General features: G+C 54.7%; 1 protein-coding gene across 1 annotated transcript; it reads left to right on the forward strand.

Annotated features, from left to right (window-relative positions):
* Positions 1–325: 325 nt before the first annotated feature.
* On the forward strand, positions 326–13,535 carry SEC61A1 (SEC61 translocon subunit alpha 1). The gene is made up of 12 exons (XM_081246899.1): positions 326–472; positions 643–710; positions 3,398–3,463; positions 3,551–3,629; positions 4,588–4,719; positions 6,392–6,501; positions 6,779–6,932; positions 8,344–8,504; positions 9,215–9,412; positions 9,623–9,814; positions 10,187–10,263; positions 11,644–13,535. Exons 1-12 carry the CDS (start codon positions 466–468, stop codon positions 11,828–11,830), a joined length of 1,431 nt encoding a protein of 476 aa, XP_081103025.1. The 5' UTR covers positions 326–465; the 3' UTR covers positions 11,831–13,535.
* The last annotated feature ends 6,672 nt before the right edge of the window (positions 13,536–20,207 follow it).

The raw sequence follows: 20,207 nt of genomic DNA on the forward strand, positions 1-20,207 counted from the left end.
GAGCCGCTCACTGTCTACACCAGCGCAACAAGTTACCGGTGCAGTGAAAGGAACTGGGGGAAGCCGACGTCCCGCTCAGCTTCCCCGCCCCGCGTTCGCGGCTCAGTTTACGCAGGCACATACCCCCGTCCCGGCGTGCCCCGCGCCCCTCCCGCCCCGCCCCGCCCCTCGCCCTCCCGCGCCGCCCCTCGCCCTCCCGCGCCGCCCCGCCCCTCGCCCTCCCTCCGACAGGCCGCGCGGCCCCGCTGCACGCCGGGAGTTGTGGTCTAGGCGTGGGCGGCGCGTGCGGCTGAAGCGCGTGGCAGGAAGCGGAAGCGGAAGCAGCCGCCGCGGCGCTACCACTGACGTGTCTTTCGGCGAGGCGCGGCGCTCCAGAGCAGGACGGGCGGTCCCGGAGCCGCGGTCGGAGCGTAGCGGAGCCGGAGCCCGACCCGGAGTCCGACCCGGAGCCGAGCAGCCGCCGCCATGGCGAGTGAGTCCCTCGGGGCAGCCCGGGCGCGGCCGGCGCGGGCGGGACCTCGCTCCCCCGGCCGTGAAGCCCACCCGGCCCGCGCCCCTGCCCCACCTGGCCCCGCGGACGGCTTCCCGGGGCGGCGCAGGGTCCTCCAGCCCTAACTTTACTCTTGTCTCTTCCCCCCATAGTCAAGTTTTTGGAAGTCATCAAGCCCTTCTGTGTCATCCTGCCCGAAATTCAGAAGCCGGAGCGGAAGGTGAGTCCGGGGAAGGCTTGGGGAAACTGCCTGCACCCCGTTAAAGCGGCCCCAGCACGCCGAGTGGACGCCTCCTTCCCCCGAGAGTGGTCCGGGTGGTCTGCTTGGTGGGAGCCTCCACCGAGCCGCCGAACTTCGATTGGAGCATCCTCCGTGGAAGTTACTCGGGCGGGCAGAGCCTCGGGTTTGCTCTGTCCCGAGGTGGATCCCGGCCTGAGTGAGTAACGCCTCGAGAGCCTCAGGTACTCAGGTTGAGCGCCCCTTCCCGCTTCAGCTCCGGCAGAAGCTGATCGTGGGCGGGTCCTTCTTCTAGGAGATGCTTTTTGTATCCAGCTGCTACAAGGAGCTAAGAGCAGTCACTTTACTCTGTACGGTCGAGTTTGTGCCTTTTCCGTGGGCGTCACCTTGCTGAGAATAAGGGCATTTTGTGACTCCTGCTTTTACAGCAGGTGCATTAAAACATGGAAAGGTAGAGATGTAGAGCTGTGTTGAATCTTTATCAGAATTTCCGCTGCTGCACAGCTTCAGGCCGAGACGGTGTTGCCAGTGTAAGTAAAGCTATGAAACCATGAAGAAAAGTTTCATTGGGTTCTTACAGAGAATTAATAGGAATATGTTTCTGTCCTCACGTTCTTTGCATCTGCCCCACATACGTGCTGCCTTTGATGGGCTAATATGCAAAGCTGTGTGTGAGTGTGCCCTCAGTGTGGTAGAAATAGCGGGGCTCCGGAGGCAGGCGCGCCTGGGACCCACCCGTCACACAGCCTCTTGATAGCTGTGTGACCTTGGCCTTGTAACTGAGTGTGGTGCATGAAGCAGTGGCAGTGTGTGCAGGGTACACAGCAGTGGCTCCAGAAGGGATTAACCCTGGAAGACATGATGTCTGATGGCGGCCTTGAAGGAGGAATAGAAGTGTCCTTGAAGGAAGGGGAAGGAATTCTAGGGTAAGAAATATAGTGTGCGCTAAGGCAGAGAAAACCAGTGGGTGTGTGTGTGTGGGGGGGGGTGTTAGATGTGCTTCAGTGTTGATAGAACGGAAAGGATGAGTGGAGGGCAGTGGGAGCCCTAGGAGCCGGACAGATTAGAAAACTGCTCTGGGGTACGGTACAGGGTGAGAGCGGTGGAGGGGCTTCTGCCATCGAGAGTGAAGTAGGGGAGTGGCCTAGGAGATGGGGGTGGATGGCGGGCTGTTAAGAGGTAGAGTGACAAGACTTGGATAAACAGTTTTGGATGTTTTGCTATTGAATTTGGCTGCATCCAGGAGAGGAGACTTGGTTATTTAAAAATGAGGAGTCTTGTAAAAATTGCCCACTCTTTTCCCATAAAGAGTCATTTCCATACAAGCTTGTTATGTTACTGGTCAGCTTGACGTGGTGTGGCCCTCCTTGGCCTCCTGATTTCTTGGTGGGATCGGATGACCAGAGGACGAGTTCTGTGAATTCGCCCCAACTTCACGTGGAGTATCTGAATGTCGAATCCCTGCACCTTTGTGTGGTTGTCTTGTTGAGGCCTGTCTACAGTGGTCAACACTGTGGCCCCATGCTGACCAGAGAGCCAGGACTCCAACTCCATGCTCATTCAGACTGCAGCTTAAAAGAGTGGGTTTTTTTTTTTTGCGGTACGCGGGCCTCTCACCACTGTGGCCTCTCCCCTTGCGGAGCCCAGGCTCCGGACGTGCAGGCTCAGCGGCCATGGCTCACGGGCCCAGCCGCTCTGCGGCATGTGGGATCTTCCCGGACCGGGGCACGAACCCGTGTCCCCTGCGTCGGCAGGCGGACTCTCAACCACTGCGCCACCAGGGAAGCCCAAAGAGTGTTTTTTAAGAACACGATTTTGTCCATTTAGTACCGTCGCTCACAAGGTATTTCCATGTCAAGATCCTTAGTCCACACGATAACTGCTGTGTGTTTTTTTAAGCCCTTTAAAGCCACTCTTGCTGTGCAGGCAGCAGGTGCTAGTGAAGACACTTCGGTTTCAGAGCAGGGGAGCCTTGGGCAGGGGGTCTCAACTTCCCTAACGATGCTTCTTGGTCATCCATAAGATGACTGAATAGTCACCGATCCTAAAGTTAAACAGATGCTACTAGTGGTTAGTGAGTAGGTTGAACACGCAGCCCTCTTTCACTCTTCCAGCGTTTATTACATTCTTTTACCCTAAATCCATGGAGAATACACAAAGAAACAATCACAGATTGCAAATTAGTTGACTCCAGAATAACAAGATTTTGTCAGTTACAAAGCCTTTTCAAATGAGAAGTCATTGCTCATGTGTTGTAAAGGGGGGGCCTGATTTGGGAATCCCTTTCTGTTGCAGCATTCTTTGATCTTGGGTCTGATCCTAAACTGTTCATGCTGATGGTTAAGAGCACAGGCTTTGGAGTCAAACCCATTACAGCTGTGGGATTTGGGACAAATTACTTAGCTTTTCTAAGATTCAGTTTTCTTGTTGGAACATAATAAGATCATGTTAACGTGGTGTGGGGATTAAACGAGATGGTGCACACGAAGGTCTTTGCATCTGTGCCTTGTGCGTAGAAAGCACGCAATACGTGTACTTACGCTTGGTGCATGGTTTGGAGTGTTCAGGGCTCCTCGGGTGCGCAGAGAAAGGGGTCTGATCAGAGTCTGTTTCTGTTAATTTGCTCATGAAGCTAACTTGTTGCCTTAATTGGCTCTGTTCTTCCGTAGATTCAGTTTAAGGAGAAAGTGCTATGGACCGCCATCACCCTCTTCATCTTCTTGGTGTGCTGCCAGGTGAGCGTGCGTCTGGTGTCCCAGTGTCGGGGCGGGGGTGTGAGGGGCCGGAGACACGTGTGCAGGCTGCTCTCTGCTTGTTTCCAGATCCCTCTGTTTGGAATCATGTCTTCAGACTCAGCCGACCCTTTCTATTGGATGAGAGTGATCCTCGCCTCTAACAGAGGTAGGACTGGCCCTCTGCATCCCCTGTACCGTGCGGGCTTCACTGGCCTCCTTCAGCTAACGTGCAGGCCTTGGCTTTGCAAAGGGTTCAGAGCGTGCTGTGCTGAAACACAGCCTTAGTAAATGCCGGCTTCAGCACCCAGGCACGTCATCCTATTCAGAATTGCTTTGAGTGCAGTACAAAACCTGTAACAGCAAGATAAGTCTACATCATAGAGAATTTCTTAAAACATGGAAAAACTAGAATGCTTTTGAAACAGCTGAAATGATGACATTTCTACCTATCTGTCTCCTGTTTTGATAACATTCTTTAGAATATGTAATTTGTTTCTCAGCTGCGTCTTTTCCATATCTACAGGTTACATATACATGTCCAAAAAAAATAAGTCTATAACAGTGTATTGTATACTCTAACCAGTTACCTACTTGGGGTGAGGCGGGATTTTGAATGCTTATGCTGATAACTGCTTTTGATTAACTCACTTTTAAAATACGTTTCACGTTAAGTTCCAAATCAGTTGGAAGTATAGCCCATTTTAGCGTAATGGAAATAGAGGTTTATTCACAACTAGATAGAATTGTCCTGGCCTCCTTTCCAGACTCTGGAAATTATTTGAGTGTTATCCTTTTTTATTAACTGATGAAGAGACGAACCTTTCTTATCTCTGTACAACCAGCACGAATCTGTTTACGGTGAATTTAAATGCAGCGATCAGTTTAAATGCCATGTGATTCCCTAAACAGAATAAGATGTTACCTGGCAGACTGAACAGAATGAATTGAATTACCCTCTGATTGCTGATATTTGGGGGTTATTCTCTGAATTAGATACTGCTGGCAAACTGAAACACACTGGGTTTGTATCAGGGGCACACGGTCCAGTTTCGCTCATTCATTTTCTTAATGTCTTGCTTCTCCATGCTAACTTCGGTTGTACTTTGCCTCCCCCTTTCCTTAAGGCACATTGATGGAGCTGGGTATCTCTCCCATTGTCACCTCTGGCCTCATCATGCAGCTCTTGGCTGGTGCCAAAATAATTGAAGTTGGTGATACCCCAAAAGACCGAGCCCTCTTCAACGGAGCCCAAAAGTGTAAGTGAGATTTTGAATGATGTTCAGATGTCTGTAGTTGAGAATTTGAATTTGCTGCAAAGTTTGGGGCATCAGAAGTCCTTTTGGTTTTTGGGGGAGGGGGTTGTTGTAACCTCCGTGGCCCGCCAGCCCTGCCTGGCCTGGCTCCGTGGCCTGTGTTAGCCAGAGAGCATTTGGGGCAGCTGGACAAGGCAGGGGACGGGTGTCATGTCCCGAGGCTGCGTGGTCCACGGAGGTCGCCCTCCGCTGCCACAGTTTCCTTAGCACTTAGAATGACATAATGTTTCCTTCAGAGCTGTTGGAAGAATTCATTTGAATAATGTGTGTAAAACATCAGTGAGTGCCTGGCATGTAGTAGTTACTTGGCAAGGGTTGTATTTCTTTTTTCTGGGAGTTTAAAAGGATTCACCTTAGGGGAAGGATGGTCCTCTCAACTTAGCTCTGCCAACTACCAGCTCTGTGACTTTGGGGCGAAGTTAGATGACAGTTCTTATGTCCCAGTTTCTTCATCTATAAAAATGGGGATAATAATGATACTTGCACAGTAGTAAATAATAAGCAGCCCTGGTAACAATGACCAGTCATCAGAATTCACCAAGTTCAGGCTGACTGTGAGCTGACATATATTAACCAGGAAATGAGAGTTGCAGCTTACTAGCCAGTCGTATTTTCTTCCATACCAGCATGTTTTACAGATCGGAAGTTAGTAAGTTAAAGAGTTGAGTAAGAAAGAGCAATCTAATTTAAACTTGTCAGTTTCAGACACAAATCAGGATTTTTAAATATATATGTGTGTTATTTGTCAGAAGTAAAAATCAGCTGTTTCCTCTTTGGTCTTGGACAATTTTTTTAGCTTTTCTCTGCTGTTTTTTCTTATTGAGCACTTCTTAAGAAGTCAAATAGGGACTGTATTTGACAGGCACTTTGGAGTAAAATTTTATTTTTTTGGCAAACTAAGCAGAAAAGCTGAAATTGAAGCCCAGTCCCATACTCTCAAGAGATCCATCTAGCATCGTGGACTCAGTAAAAATGAGTCGATTCCATTGTGCATCACAATGAAGTGTAGTGAATGATACAGGATACAAGACCACCTACTAAAAGGAGAACCTCCCTTAGGAGAGCTTTGTGGCAGGAGAAGTGGTCCAAGTGATTTGGTGGCACTGAGTTCTTTCCTTAATTAACACGTTAAACAAACTGGGAAGGGATTACTTTATCCCAGTTAGTGTTCTGTGCGCTGGACTCAGACCTGAAGCACCAGCCTGTCAGGTGGCCTCGGCGAGTGGTTCTCCCAGGACGCGAGCTACCTGATGGCCTGAGCACGGGGGCTGCAGGTTGGGGTGCCTGTGAGTGCCGTCGTCAACAGCTGTCATAAGAAGCAGGCCTGTCATGCTTCAACTCTTTCCCTCCTGTCATCACCGAAGGGAAGTGAATTTAGGAGGAGGTGGAATGAAAGAGCTCACGCGCTTTTGTTGCAAGCGTTTGAGTTATTGTGTATTGTTGTCACTGTGACCGTGCGGTTGTTGAGTGTTTCCTGGACGAGCCCCTTGGAGGCAGGATCAGTGATCTTCACCTCTGTTCTCCCAGTGCCCGGCACGGAGCTGGTGTCTGGTAACTGTTTGCTCTAGGACCGCGTGGTGGCCCACCCTGAGAACAGTTTCCTTCTGATTTCTAGTGTTCGGCATGATCATTACCATCGGCCAGTCCATCGTGTACGTGATGACAGGGATGTACGGAGACCCTTCCGAAATGGGTGCTGGGATCTGCCTGTTGATCACCATACAGGTAAGGTTAGGCCGGCGCCCCCTTCTGAGGCACCCTCACACCCACACTCGCCAAACAACAGATCTGAATTGAGCATAAAAAGAACTCTTCCTGAGAAGAAGCCCGAGCCCTGTGTTTGCCCTCCTGAATTCACAGAGGAGCCTCCACCAGCCAGTGTCCCCTCAGCCTTCAGGGCCCACGGCAGAGAAGCCAGTTCCTGAGGAGGGACAGCACCACGCCGTGGGGAGCAGCCGTGCAGTCTCTGCGCTCCTTTACTTCTGTTTTTTAACATTCACAGCTCTTCGTTGCTGGCCTCATTGTCCTGCTTTTGGATGAACTTCTGCAAAAGGGGTACGGCCTGGGCTCTGGGATCTCCCTGTTCATTGCCACAAACATCTGCGAGACCATCGTGTGGAAGGCGTTCAGCCCCACCACTGTCAACACCGGCCGAGGTGAGACCCTGGGGACAGGGTTCCATCCGTACATCTCTTCTGATTTTTCTCCGTGCATCTGTACAGCGTTTTAAAACACAGGTTTATGCTCATGATGATATGTAACTTGCAGTTTTCACCTTAAGCGTACGTCGTAGACATTTGCCCTGCCAGAGTACGTTATCCTGCCTCGTTTTTCTGAGCACAGCGTGGATTTCACTGCAGGGATGAAGCAGGTTCTTTCAACAAGCCTTCCTCTGGTGGACGTCTAGGTCGTTTCCAGCCTTTGCTGTTATTACAGCAGTGAGACGGTGAACGTCCTCATATGTTCATCTTTACATGTTTTGACAGTTGCTGTCAGTGAATAAGTTTCTAAAAATGAAATCACTGAACCAAAACACTTGGTCATGCAAAGGGCAACTTGGTAAAAGAGGCAGGAACTTTGGTGCTCGTGAGCTGGGTTCAGATGCTGGCTGTGCCCTTGGTTGCCAGGATTCAATGAGAAATAACATGAAATTGTGTGATGCCTGGCGAGTGTGAGTATTCTATCTTAATACACACGAAGGGTGCGAAGGAAGTCTTGTTACAGAGGATGTTTTTAATGAAAAGTTCTAAACATTCAGGGAAGTATGACTTATTAGGAAAGGAAAATCAGCTTTTTTCATCACTAAATATGTTATTCACTCAAGAGTCCCGTGAGAAATAAGTATTCACGCACATTTGACTTTTCTTTGAAGTGAATGCTGGAAACAGAGTCCCTGACCTGCAGAGACAACATAATCTCATTAGTGAGACTAAAAATAGGTCCCCCAGACCAAAGGCCATTCTTGCTCTTTTCCTTGGGCCTCTTTCGAGCTCGCTCTGCTTCCTGGCCGTGTTTTCCTGACTCTTGCTGGCCTGCATCCCTGGGCACCCTCCTGTGGTAGGGCGTGAACGCCGCTAGAGATCGGCCGTGTGGTAGGCACACGTGTTGTCCTTGCTGCTTGGCCGTCGGTGTGAGGAGCAGAGAGTCCAAGCCCGCCTTGTCCAGGCAGCCAGCACCCCAGAGCTGGGGGCCTGTGCTGCCCGCGAGTCCCCAGGGACGTGGGTTAGGCAGCTCTGAGCCCCTCCTCAGGCAGGACCCCTTCGGCCGGAGCTGAGCAGACCCTGCTGTTAGGACTTTGCAGTTGATTGTTCCACAGGTCTGGTGGCCATTGACTCACAAGCCAAAAAAATAAGATCAGTTAATTCAAAGAGGTAGAATAGCCTATTGCTGCAGGTTGAAATCTCTACAGAAGAAACAAACGAGGGCTGGGAGCCCTCACTGTGTCCCTGTGGTTATAGGAGCAGGCCCTGTGAGCCACAGAACTAATTCCAGCTCCTCTCGGTTTTGGCCACTAGGAGGCTTAGAGCCAAATTGAGTTGCTTGTTCCTTTACCTTCGCCTGTGACAGGAATGGAGTTTGAGGGCGCCATCATTGCACTGTTCCACCTGCTGGCCACACGCACAGACAAGGTCCGAGCCCTTCGCGAGGCGTTCTACCGCCAGAATCTCCCCAACCTCATGAATCTGATCGCCACCATCTTTGTCTTCGCAGTGGTCATCTACTTCCAGGTGCGTTCACATCCAGCCCTGGGGAGCTTTGACGTCTGCATTTAAGGTTCAGAAGGCCTTGGTGTGCGTGTCCCACGTCCACACCCCAGGAGTAGTGTGACCCATCGTATCGCACTGCAATGATGAAATGGCATTTGAAGGAGCAGGTTCCATGGCATCACGGGCACTTGCCTGAACTAACACAGTTGAGGCAGATAGGATGTTTCTGAAACCATGTTCCTTTGGGTTGGGACTCAGCAAATAGAGAAGATTTTTTTTCAAGGTCTTATAGCTCAAGAGAAGTGAAGAGTAATCAAAGCCTGAGACCTCACTGCTGTCTTACCCAAAGTTTGTAGCTGCTTTTAGGCAGTATCCTCATCCCCCTGCGACCTCTTACCGTTCATGTTGTGAGTCTGTGTAACTTGCTTCTGAGTAAGAGACCTGAACTGCCCGTTGCTTTTCTGTAGTCGGATTGGAACTTCCTGCGTATTCCCCGTAGATGTGGCTGCCACGTGGTGGGCTTTGTTTTTGACAGAAACACTGTGCTGTGCACAGGGGCATTTTAACCCAGCCTGTTGGGACCCTTCTGTCGGTGTGCCCCCAAGTGCAGTGCTGGCTGGGAAGGGGATGTGGGGCCCTGGGCACCGCTGCTCGGGGCAGCTCCCTGGGGGCACGCCTGGCACCTGGCTGGAGCGAGGCAGTGAGGGCATTTGGCTCTGTTGGCTTCCCAGGGCTTCCGTGTGGACCTGCCCATCAAGTCGGCCCGCTACCGAGGCCAGTACAACACCTACCCCATCAAGCTGTTCTACACCTCCAACATCCCCATCATCCTGCAGTCCGCCCTCGTGTCCAACCTCTACGTCATCTCCCAGATGCTGTCCGCCCGCTTCAGTGGCAACCTGCTGGTCAGCCTGCTGGGCACCTGGTCGGTAAGTACAGCGGGTTCAGAAGCCAGATGTTTCACCCAGACATGCTTTCGGATTGTGCCTATTACAAGCTCACATGAAAGTTTCTTTTCGGTAAGAAGCCTGCACGGTGGGCACCTGGGCAAAGCTGTTCTTTCCCACCCGCTCAGAAGTGTCTTTGCCCTGCTGCTGAGGTGGGCAACGGCACTCACAGGCTCTCACGACTCCTCCCAGGACACTTCTTCTGGCGGCCCAGCACGCGCCTATCCCGTTGGCGGCCTTTGCTATTACCTGTCTCCTCCCGAGTCTTTCGGCTCCGTCTTGGAAGACCCCGTCCACGCCGTCGTGTACATAGTGTTCATGCTGGGCTCCTGCGCCTTCTTCTCCAAGACGTGGATTGAGGTCTCGGGCTCCTCTGCCAAAGACGTGAGTGTGAGCGACAGCTTCTGGGGGGTGCCGGCCGGGGACCGGCATTTCCCTCCTGCAAGTGGCATCAGGGCTTTCAGCCTGTCCCCCCCTCCTGGGATGGTGGCCTGTGAACGTGCGCAGCACTTTGTCCTCATTAGGGCCGGTTCCAGAGCGTTCGTGGCCGTGGACGGAGCCCAGGGTAAATGAATCCGTGCTCGCCTGCAAAGCTGCAGCCAAACTAAAACTAGACTTTCTCATCTGACATCTTTGTGGCACCACTGTTGTTAGGGTGCTGGGGAGGGGAGTCTGTGGCTGGTACCACCGTGAACTGTACCTGGCCCTCGACTCCACGTCTGAACTTGAACACTGTCCTTGATGGCCATCACGCAGGTTGCGAAGCAGCTGAAGGAGCAGCAGATGGTGATGAGGGGCCACCGAGAGACGTCCATGGTCCACGAACTCAACCGGTGAGTGCTGGCCGGCCCTGGCTGGCTGACGGATTTCCCCGGGTCTTCCAGTATCAATGAGCTTGCTACAGCTCATCGATGCTGGACAGAGCAAATCAGCGCATGCGGCACCTCTCCTGAGAGGCAGCCACACCGCGGGAGACAGAGCGTGTGTCCAGGTGGCCACGGGGCAGCTGCTGAGGCTGCTGACCGCGTGGGACCTCGCCGTGCTCCTGCGGGCAGCGTCCTGCAGGCAGGTCCTGCGGGGGCCCTCCAGGAGGAGGCAGGGAGCATCAGGCTTCTGCAGGGGCGTCCAAGTTCGGGTGAACCTAGGGAGGCTGGCAGAGAGCGCAGGGAGGGCTCAGCATTCGGAAGGTCAGTGCTGGAGGCTGAGACCCACCGCTCGGGGGGGGGGGGCGGGGCGGACAGCGCGAGCCTGGGCAGAGGTGCTGGGGGCCAGGTGGGGCAGTAACCTGGGGACACAGGAGAGGCCGCCGGCACTTGGTGACCCGCTGCGGGGAAGGTGGGGGTGAGGAGAGCACCGCAGTCTGCAGGCCTCTCCCCTCACAGTGGGGCTGCCTCTTGGGCAGCCGGGTTGGCCATAGTGAGTGTCTTAGACTTTTAAGCCAACTTATTTCAACTCATATCTTCCACCATTGCTGGATGAACGTGAATGGTTTCCTGTAGAAGTCTGTCTGCAGGATCAGGTTTTGTAATCAGGACCAGGTCTGTCCTGGGGACCACAGCTCGCTCGCCTCAACCGCAAGTCAGTATGGCAAATGCCAGATCATTTTCTGATCCCTATCAGAGATGCTGGGCAATTTCGTTCATTCCCTTAAGAATTCTCTGAAGCTGAGAGAATTTATACTGCTGTTCAGTAGAAATATAATGCAAGATGCATGTGAAATTTTAAGTATTCTGGTAGCCACGTTAGAAAAGTAAAAAGATACACCTAAAACGAATAAAATGTTACATGTCCATTATCTTAAGAAAAAAGAGCAAAAAGAAGCTGGTGAAATTAATTTTAAGAATACATTTCATTTAACCCAATATATCCATACTCTCATTTCAAATTGACATAAGAAAAGTCATAATGAGATATTTTATGTTCCTGTCTTCAAAATCTCGTGTGATGTTTTCAGTATCTGCTTTGGACTGGTCCCATTTCACTAGCCACATGTGACTCGTGTGGCCACTTACTGGACAGCAAGCCCTAGTCTAGACCATTAAGGTGTGAGTAGACAAGACTTTATGGGGGCCACGGAGTGACCCCTAAAGGAGTCTGGTTCCTACCTCAGAGGTAGGCAGGTCGGCTGCCCGGCCCTTCCTGTAGCCTGGGGTGGGGAGGCCAGGCTGGAGGGATCGGCTGGCGGCACGCGGCTGACCCGTCTCCCTCCCCAGGTACATCCCCACGGCCGCGGCCTTCGGTGGGCTTTGCATCGGGGCGCTCTCCGTGCTGGCTGACTTCCTGGGTGCCATTGGGTCTGGAACCGGGATCCTGCTTGCGGTTACCATCATCTACCAGTACTTTGAAATCTTCGTCAAGGAGCAGAGTGAGGTCGGCAGCATGGGGGCCCTTCTGTTCTGAGCCGTGGCTCCTGGACCAGGCAGAGGCGGCGTGCTCCACGATGGCCGAGAAGGGAACAAGGAAGCCACGCTGTGGGCGCTGTCTCGGGGGTGCTGCTGTGGCCTGAGGACTTCGGTTTAATAACCTGTTTGAATTTCACATTCTTTCATTCCACTTTCTAAAGTGCTAGAAATTTTTCAATTTGCAATTTTGCTTTTCATTCTGGCATTGGCAACAGAACTGTAGAGGTGAGGTCTTACTCAGCTGACTGCCAGAAGTGACCGTCCCCAGTGTCCACGTCACTTTTGTGTTAACCTTTGCACCTTCTCAGTGCTGTCGGCGACTGCAGTGGTCTCGGCTGCTCTCCCCCACGAAGGGAATGTCTTGTTGGTTAGAAGCACAAACATTGTTGAAATGTCTCCGTCTCGGGTGGCAGGAGGGCAAGCACCCGGGAGCAGGTCATGTGTTTGCCGGTGCCTGTGGGCTCCTCCCTGGCATGTCCCCTTCACAGTCAGGCGGGAACATCTGGCTTAAAACGGTTTCTCTGGAAGACACAATTGTTTTCCCTTTCAGAAGTTGTTTTCTAGGACAGAGTTTCTTCCAAAAGAAAGGGACGAATTTCCAGAAGACCACTGGCCCATCTGTGCACTCTTCTGGCTGTGCTGTCTCTCTCTTCAGTGGTGGAGCCGGGCCACGATGCCGCAGCTTTGCATAGTCGAGCCTGGCCGAGCTAGTGGACGTCGCGCGGAGGACCCTGAGGGGCTGGCTGTGCAGTTCCTCCTGCTGTCACTGAACTTGCTCTCCACGGTGGGTCCCTTCCCACTCGCCTCCCACTCGCCTCCCGAGAGGGGAGGTGCTGTGGCTGGCCTCAGATGCTACCTTCTAGGCTGAAGACTTCCCACTAGTATTTTTTTAGAACATTTTTACTGTGCTTAGGACCAAACGCAAGCGAAGTAAATGACAAGATGGCTCTGATCTCTGTTTTCACCAAAACTGCCCAGAGAGACGAGGGCCCAGGCCCTAGATCTATGGTGAATTCAGGGTCAGAGAGAGTTTTTTTTTTTTGCCAAGTTTCACCTACGTTTGATACGAAAAGACTCACAATTATGTCTAAGATAAATTGTTTGCAATAACAGGTGACCTAGACCTTAGAAATTAGAACCTTCTCTAAGGCCTTTAGGGAGGCCCCTCTCGGGGACCAGCAGCGCTTGGCTGCAGAGACAGCAGAGGTGAGCTCCGCAGCCTGAGGGCTTCTCCCTGCCCCGCGGAGAAAGCAGACCCCACCAGCAGCGGTGCACAGCGGCCTTCAAAGCACAGAGCCAGTCGAGGTGTCCAGCTTGGCACCCGCCTGAGTCCACAGGGGCTCAGACCTCACTGGCTGTGCTGCCCAGGAGACGGGCCAACCGAGGGACAAGAAGAGACTTCCAGCGCCACCCGGCAAGTTGGTGGCAGAGCCCAGATGGGCCCACAGCCCATCGACCCCAGGCCAGGGTGCCCACCGTACCACACGTGGCCTTGTCCGACCCAGTCCCGAGCGGAGACCTGACGCCCCTGTAGCCCTGCTGCAGCCTCTAACCACTGAGTGGCTCGGGCTCCTGCCCTGCGGTCACTGGTCACGGGGGGGTGGGGTTGACCCCAGCTTTCAGGGGACTGTCACTGTGGACGCCAAAATGGCATAACTGAGATAAGGTGACTAAGACAAATAAAGCCAACTTTTTACAAGCCACCTGGTGGTGGTCTCTTGGTTTTCAGTTCTGTGTTACTGAGGCCAGTGAGGAGGGTAGGGTCTTGGGCGCCTTCGGGGGTGTGCAGGGTGAGGCTTGGGCCCTGGTTTTGCACGGGGTTCCCAGGTCCCCCCGCTTGATAGAAGTCCCTCCTCAGAAAGGCACGCACCTGGAAAGCTTCCTTGTCCTGGTGATGGTGCCAGCTGCACACTCACGTGTTTGGTGCTGAGCGCGTGGACCATTCCAGCCCCCACAGGAATGGACGGTGGGGCAACATCTGTCCTGTGAGCGCAGCGCCCTCCAGCTCCCCAAGTCCAGGCTAGGAGGGCACTGCTGCCCTTGGCTGAGATGAGCGACCTTACGCACCGAACCTGTAGGCCTGGGAGGGTCTCCGCCCCACCCTGGGCCCCCGGCAACTCGACGGCAGAGATGCGCGCGGTGGCTGCTCCCTTGGATGTGCTGTGCAGAAAGGCTCCCAACTGTTTCCACTGAGTGGAATGGCAGGCATCTGCAGGGTGAAGTAAGAGAAAACCTCCCGCTCGCCCACACTGTGAAGCGGACGCGCCCGTCCGGACAAGGCCTCACCCCAAGCCCTCCACCACCACCCTCTCCTCCATGGCCCCCGAGGACACGTGGCCGGCCTTCCTCCTGAGCCGGCTCAGCCTCAGAGTTTCCACGTAGAGCCTTAGACCTCGTCGTGGAAACCTGATCTCTGAGGTGCTGTGCAGCCAGGGCAAGAGGTCCTCTGGGAGCCCTGGAGGGACAGGGCCTGGGGCCTGGCCTGTGCAAGCCGTGCGGCCACAGGAGCCAGGCGAGCAGGCACTGAAACTCGAGGCAGGCAGGCAGGCGGCCCTGTTCAGACCTCCAGAAACTCAAGTCAGAAAACCGCCTGCCCGCAGGAAGCATGCGTCCCCTCACCGCCCGGCAGTCGCTGTGCCCGTGGCCAGGAGCAGAGCCCGTGCGAGCAGCCGCGTGCGTGGCTCAGGGGACGTGGGCGGCCCCTCGGCCCTCACTGCCCGCCTGTGGCCTCTGTGCTGGGAGCCGTGGGGCAGCTCTCTTCCCCCGTGGGGCGGGCCGTGCACCGGCCACCGCCCACAGGAGAGCTCGTCCTCCCATGGCTCCCGAGAAGAACCAGGCCCCGGGAACTAGACTGTGGCCAACGGTCACACAGCCCCTCCTGCAGGCACCTCTGCCAGGGGCCTCGTCAGTGCGAGGACTGAGGGGCCCGGGGAAACGCGCCCCACTCCAGTCAGCCGGCCCTGCTCCAGTCCCACCACCGACCCCACCTGCTGACCCCACCCCTGCCTGCTGAAGGCCTTTCCTGGGCCGAGTTCCCACCAGGCTGAGTCTTCAGCAAGCTCACGTGCAGGGGAAACAGGTGAGCTGCCCATCTCCACCCGAGGGGTCAGCCCGTGGCCCAGGTTACAGGCTGGCTTCCTGACACGAGAGCCAGGGGGTGGGCATGTGACAACCTCCAAGGGTCAGCAGAAGCTTCGGCGCACACTGCAACACGCACCAGTGCCTGGTTCCGGAGAGCCCCAGATGGACTGTCCCTTGGGCAGTGCCCCCTCACGCCCCTGCCCCAAACCCTCTGGGACGTGCCATCACCCTGCTCCGAGCCTGTGGCCAGCACACCTCCATGTCACCCGTTCCTCTCACCCGACACACAGCAGGTCCCGGGGTACACGGGGCGAGAGCTACGTCCGCCCTCAGAAAGCCACGTCCTAACAGTTGGAGTTCTGTGGTGCCCACCAAGCCTCTGGGCCTTGCCGCAGTTTCCCTCTGTCTGTCTGCCTGCCAAACTCCTGTTCATCCTGGAAAGCCCAGCTCTCAACAAGGAGAAAAACATCTAAAAGCCCGTAAGAATGGGAGAGAATAAATTACAGCACCTCCTTTCTGTGGAAAGGAACTAGGAGAATATCCTTTACATCCTGAGTTAGAAGAAACTCCAGGACGTGCTGTTGAGGGAAAAAAAAAGACAAGAAGCAGGGCAATGCATGCTACTATTTGTGTTTAAAGGTAGAGTCAGGGGAGGGATAAAAAATTGTACGTCATAAAAAGGCCTAGCAAGTTTTCACGAAACTAAACATCTACGTATCCTGTGCTCAGCTATTCCACTCCTGGGTATTTACCCTAGAGAAATAAGATGGGATGCCACCTGGAGACTCGTACAAAAAATGGATGAACAAACGGCACTACCCCACACAGCATCACACTCTGACGTCACAACAACTGCTGACACGAGGGCTGGGATCTCACTATTCAAAGGCAGTTGAAAGAAACCAATCACAAAAGAGATGTCCACACGCTATGATCCCGTTTTTATGATGTTGCAGAGCAGGCAAAGCTGACCTGTGGTGGGAAAACCCAGAGCAGTGATGCCTCTGGTTAGTGTGCTGGAGACTGAGTGGGCGGAGGCCTAAGGGAGCTTTCTGGGGTGACAGGAACATGCTTGACACGACTTGGGTTTCATCTGTCAAAACTCATGGAATTGTCCAGTTAGGGTTAGAGTAGTTCACTGTGTATATATGTAACCTTTTAAAAAACAAACAAATATCCAACTCTAGGTAACTGTACCTATGCTGAAGTATTAGAAGTACATATGCATGACGTGGCCTGATGTCTGCAACTGACTGTGAAATGCTTAAGACAGGATAAACATGGACTGAAAGATGGAGGGAACATGGCGAGCACGCAGGTGACAGGGATACGGGGATTCACAGGTTCCTGCAACTTTTGTTTCCTTTTTAGAATCGAGATAGAATTGACATATACATTATATTAGTTTCAGGTGTACAACATGATTCAAATTTGTATATATTGCAAAATGATCACCACAGTAAGTCTAGTTAACGAACACCCAACACCGCGCACAGGTAGTTACACATTTGTTTCCCCTTGTGATGAAAACTTTTTAAGACCTCTCTCAGCAACTTTCCAATATGCACTACAGTGTTATTCGCTGTCCTCACCATGCTCTACACTCCATCCCCAGGACTTCTTTATTTTATAACTGCAAGTTTGCACCGTCACCCATTTGACCCCTTCACCCATGTCACCCAGCCCCTCCCTCCCGCCTCTGGCAACTACTATCTGTCCCTGTATCTGCGAGCTTGGTTTGGTTGTGTTTTTTAGATTCCACATATAAGTGGGATCATAGGTAGCTGTCTTGCTGTGTCGGATTTGTCTCACTCAGCGCAGTGCTAAGTCGTGGATACGGAGTAAAGCCCAGGCCTCTGTGCCCATTCTCTCCTCTCTGCTCCAGAGCCCTGCAACTTTCCTTATCTTTGAAATGTTTCCTAATAAATGCTGGGAAGCATAGGGTGGCTGACGGCAGGGGGCGAAGAAGATTGTTCACCTACACCGCTTCGATCTTTTTACATTTTGATCCATGTTCATATATATATTTATATATACTATATATTTTTTATTTATTTATTTTTTTAATTAAAAGCCCAGCTCAGTAAGCTTTCCCTGACTGCTCTTTTCCCACGTGCGCGTTCGGACACACACTCCCTCCCTGCCCAGCCCTGGCCTCAGCCTCCATCGCTGGGCCCCTGGGCTCCAACCTGCCGGCCAGGCTTGCCCACGCCCCCTTGAGGAGGAGCGGAGCGGGCGGCGCTTTCCGCGGGCGCAACGTGTGGGTGCTGTGGCCTCGCAGTGGCGGGCGGCGCGCGGCGGGGAGGCTGCGGAGACCCCGGAAGGGAGGAGGAGGGCCTGGCGCGACCCCAGCTGCTGCTCGCCCCCGTCACCTCCTCGGGGAAGCCCTCCAGTCCGCCCCCGAAGCACCGGCTCACACTGCTTCCCTGCGGCTTGCCGGCAGCTGTCCGGAGCCTGTACGCCCTCGCGCACGGGGCCGGGGGGAGCGTGCGGGCGACCGGGCCAGGCCCAGGGTTTTCAGAGACTCCGGGCCGTGGGCGAGGCTGGCGGCCCGAGGGCAGAGGTCTCACAGCTGTCCCCCTGCCCAACCCTCGTGCGGGGCCGCGCATGCGTGTCCTGGGACCGGCGGTCCCGCGCGCCGTGCGCGCGCCCCCCGCACCGCAGCATCCCCATTAATCACTAGGCGACGGCTGTGTCGAGCGGGCAGCCGGCGGGCGCCCATCGGCGCATCTTATCGCGCCGGCCCAGCCGCCGTGCGCGCCGCCCATTGATCGCGCCGGCCGGGCCGGGGTCAGCGCGGGCCGGGAGCCTGACAGCGAATCCATCGCCACAGACGCGCGCTGACGGCGGCCCGGGCAGCGCGGCCCGGCCATTAATCACTGCGTCTGCCGCGAGTGACGGCCAGGGCGACAGGAGCAGCCGGCGACAGCCAGCCCCGCGGCCGCCCTCCCCGCGCCCCGGCACCCTGTCCCCGGGACCTGCTATCCCCAATAAATGGAGGAGGCAAGACGATGTCTGGATGGGTGGACTCCGTTCTACCTCTCAGTGGGCCTGTTCCCAGACACCAAAGGGAGGGCTGGGCTGGGACAACGCGGGCAGCCACTCCTCCCCTCTGGTTGCCCAGCCCTGCCTGGGCCTCACTAGGGATGGGGGGCCAGAGGCCCAGGGAGGGCCAGCACGTCATTCCTGGAAGTGGTGGACACGGAGGCAAAAGCCCACGCCTCTGCCCGTTCTCTCCCCTCTGCTCCAGAGCCTGTGGGCCCTGAGCTGGGGCTTATCCTGCTGGGCCTAACAGAAGTGTCCAGCCACAGGGGCCCTCAGGCCTTTCCAAGGCCTGCTGTCTGGGTTCGGGAAGGGCAGAGCCTCACGGCTTCTGGCTCCTGTTGGATAAAGTGTGGCCTTCGCTTCTTCCAAGAGGGACAGGGATCGGGAACTCTTCTCTGAATTATAGTATCTCGAGTGCCTGATGCAGCCACATGTCACCCCACCAAGTCCGCACACAGATCTATGCGATATGACTGCCCCCCTCTTACAGAGGAGGAAACCAAAGCTCTAGGACCAGAGGGATCAAGGGCCAAACAATCCAAACCGCACCCCTGCCTGCCATGCCCCCTGGACCCCTTTGCTCCCCTCTCCCACCTGCCGCCTCTGCCTGGAACCCCTCCAGGGCAGGGGCTGCTCAGGCTGGTCCAGATGCTGGGTTGGGTGCCCAGCATCTGCTGCTTTCCTGGCAGAGGCCCGCTGGGGTCTGAGACATGGAGGCCAACAGGGAGTGCCCCCCACCACTGTGCGGCTCCATTTTATTAGAAAAATGGTTGAGAAAGGTTTGCTAACCAAGAAGTCACCATCATCTGTTTAATCCTAAAAACCAAAATATTCTAAGAACCAATCTAGGGGGTGTAACCTAAGAGGTGTGGTGGCGAAAAGACACCGGGGCTGAGAAAATGAAGAAGAGGCCAAGGTGGCTCCCCAGTGAGGGCCAGGGACCCATCTTTCAAGAGCCCCTCCGGCCCGGTCGCACTCCTGGCCATTAGCACAGCAACAGGGAGCTGGGATTCATGCAAACACTCCTCCTCAGCCACCCAATTGGCTTGCTGGGAGGCACCCAAGAGAGCCCAGGCCTGGAGCTTGGAAAAAGAGCCACTTCCTACAACCAGCCCCCACCCGCCTCACGTTAATATTACAATTCTTCACGACGGAGCTGAAATAGTGCAAAAAATGGGGCTGCTGTAATTGTTGGTAGCTTGTGTGTCAGCCTGATAAGATATAACAAATATTTTCCTCCCCACCAGGGTCTGTTTCCCCCTTGGTAATGGATGGAGAAACTTCTCATAGTCGGCGAGGGATCAGTCGTAAAAACTTCGCCTGGAAGATTAATGTAATAATCACAGGCTTTGCTGGAAAAAATAGGAGGGATTAAAATAACCCAACCTTCCTACCTGTCCAGAACCATCTCCCTCACTGTGGAGCACAGACGAACGAGGAGGCCATCTCTCTGGGCACCACCAAGGCCAGGAGACCTGAGGAGCAGGACAGGGGGCCATGACCACACATGGCCGTCCTCCACGGGACTGCTCTGGACGGCATGGCCCCTGTGCAGCGGGGAAGATCTCCGCCCAAGCTGGGCTGAAGGACGAGGTCCGGCCAGGGCAGAGCCTGGTTCTGTCGTCTAGGGTATGACTTTCCTCACACCAACCCTGCCTGCCTCACCTGCCTGGCACAGAGGTCAGGGCTCGAAGGCCCCTCCAACAACTTGGCACACTGAGGAAGGCAGGTTAGCCACAGGGGTTAGGAGCACAGACTCCACCCGGCTGATTCATCCTTACTAGCTGGGCAAGTGACTTAACCAGCACCAATCCCGTGGGGCTACTGCGAGAGCGCGGAAGGAAACGCGCAGCATCGCACAGGCCCCAGCGCACAGCGGGCTCTCGCTGCACCTTAGTTATCACTCTTCCTTTGTTCCAACGTGGCTTAAGTTGGGAGACCAGAGACACGGGTGCAGCCTTGGAGGAGATGGGTAGCCAGGTGAGGCCTGAGCGCACAGCCCTGGCCTCAGGAAGCGTCCCACCACCCCTCCCCTTGCCTGACTACCTCACACACACCCCCAAGACCCCCACGCTGGGATCTCCCTCAGGGGCGGGGCCCACAGAAGATCCATTTTGGCAGCATGAGTTCGCTTGGGGCCTTCTCAGGGCCTGGGGGCCCTCCAAGGGCCGGATGGATCCCCAGGCCTCAGCCCTCCTGCCCGGCCTCCTGCACACGCTCAGGTGATTGTCACTACGTGGGGAACAGCG

This window comes from Mesoplodon bidens (genome assembly GCF_964165515.1).
Source record: "Mesoplodon bidens genome assembly, chromosome: 10".
In the NCBI taxonomy this organism is placed as follows: Eukaryota; Metazoa; Chordata; class Mammalia; order Artiodactyla; family Ziphiidae; genus Mesoplodon; species Mesoplodon bidens.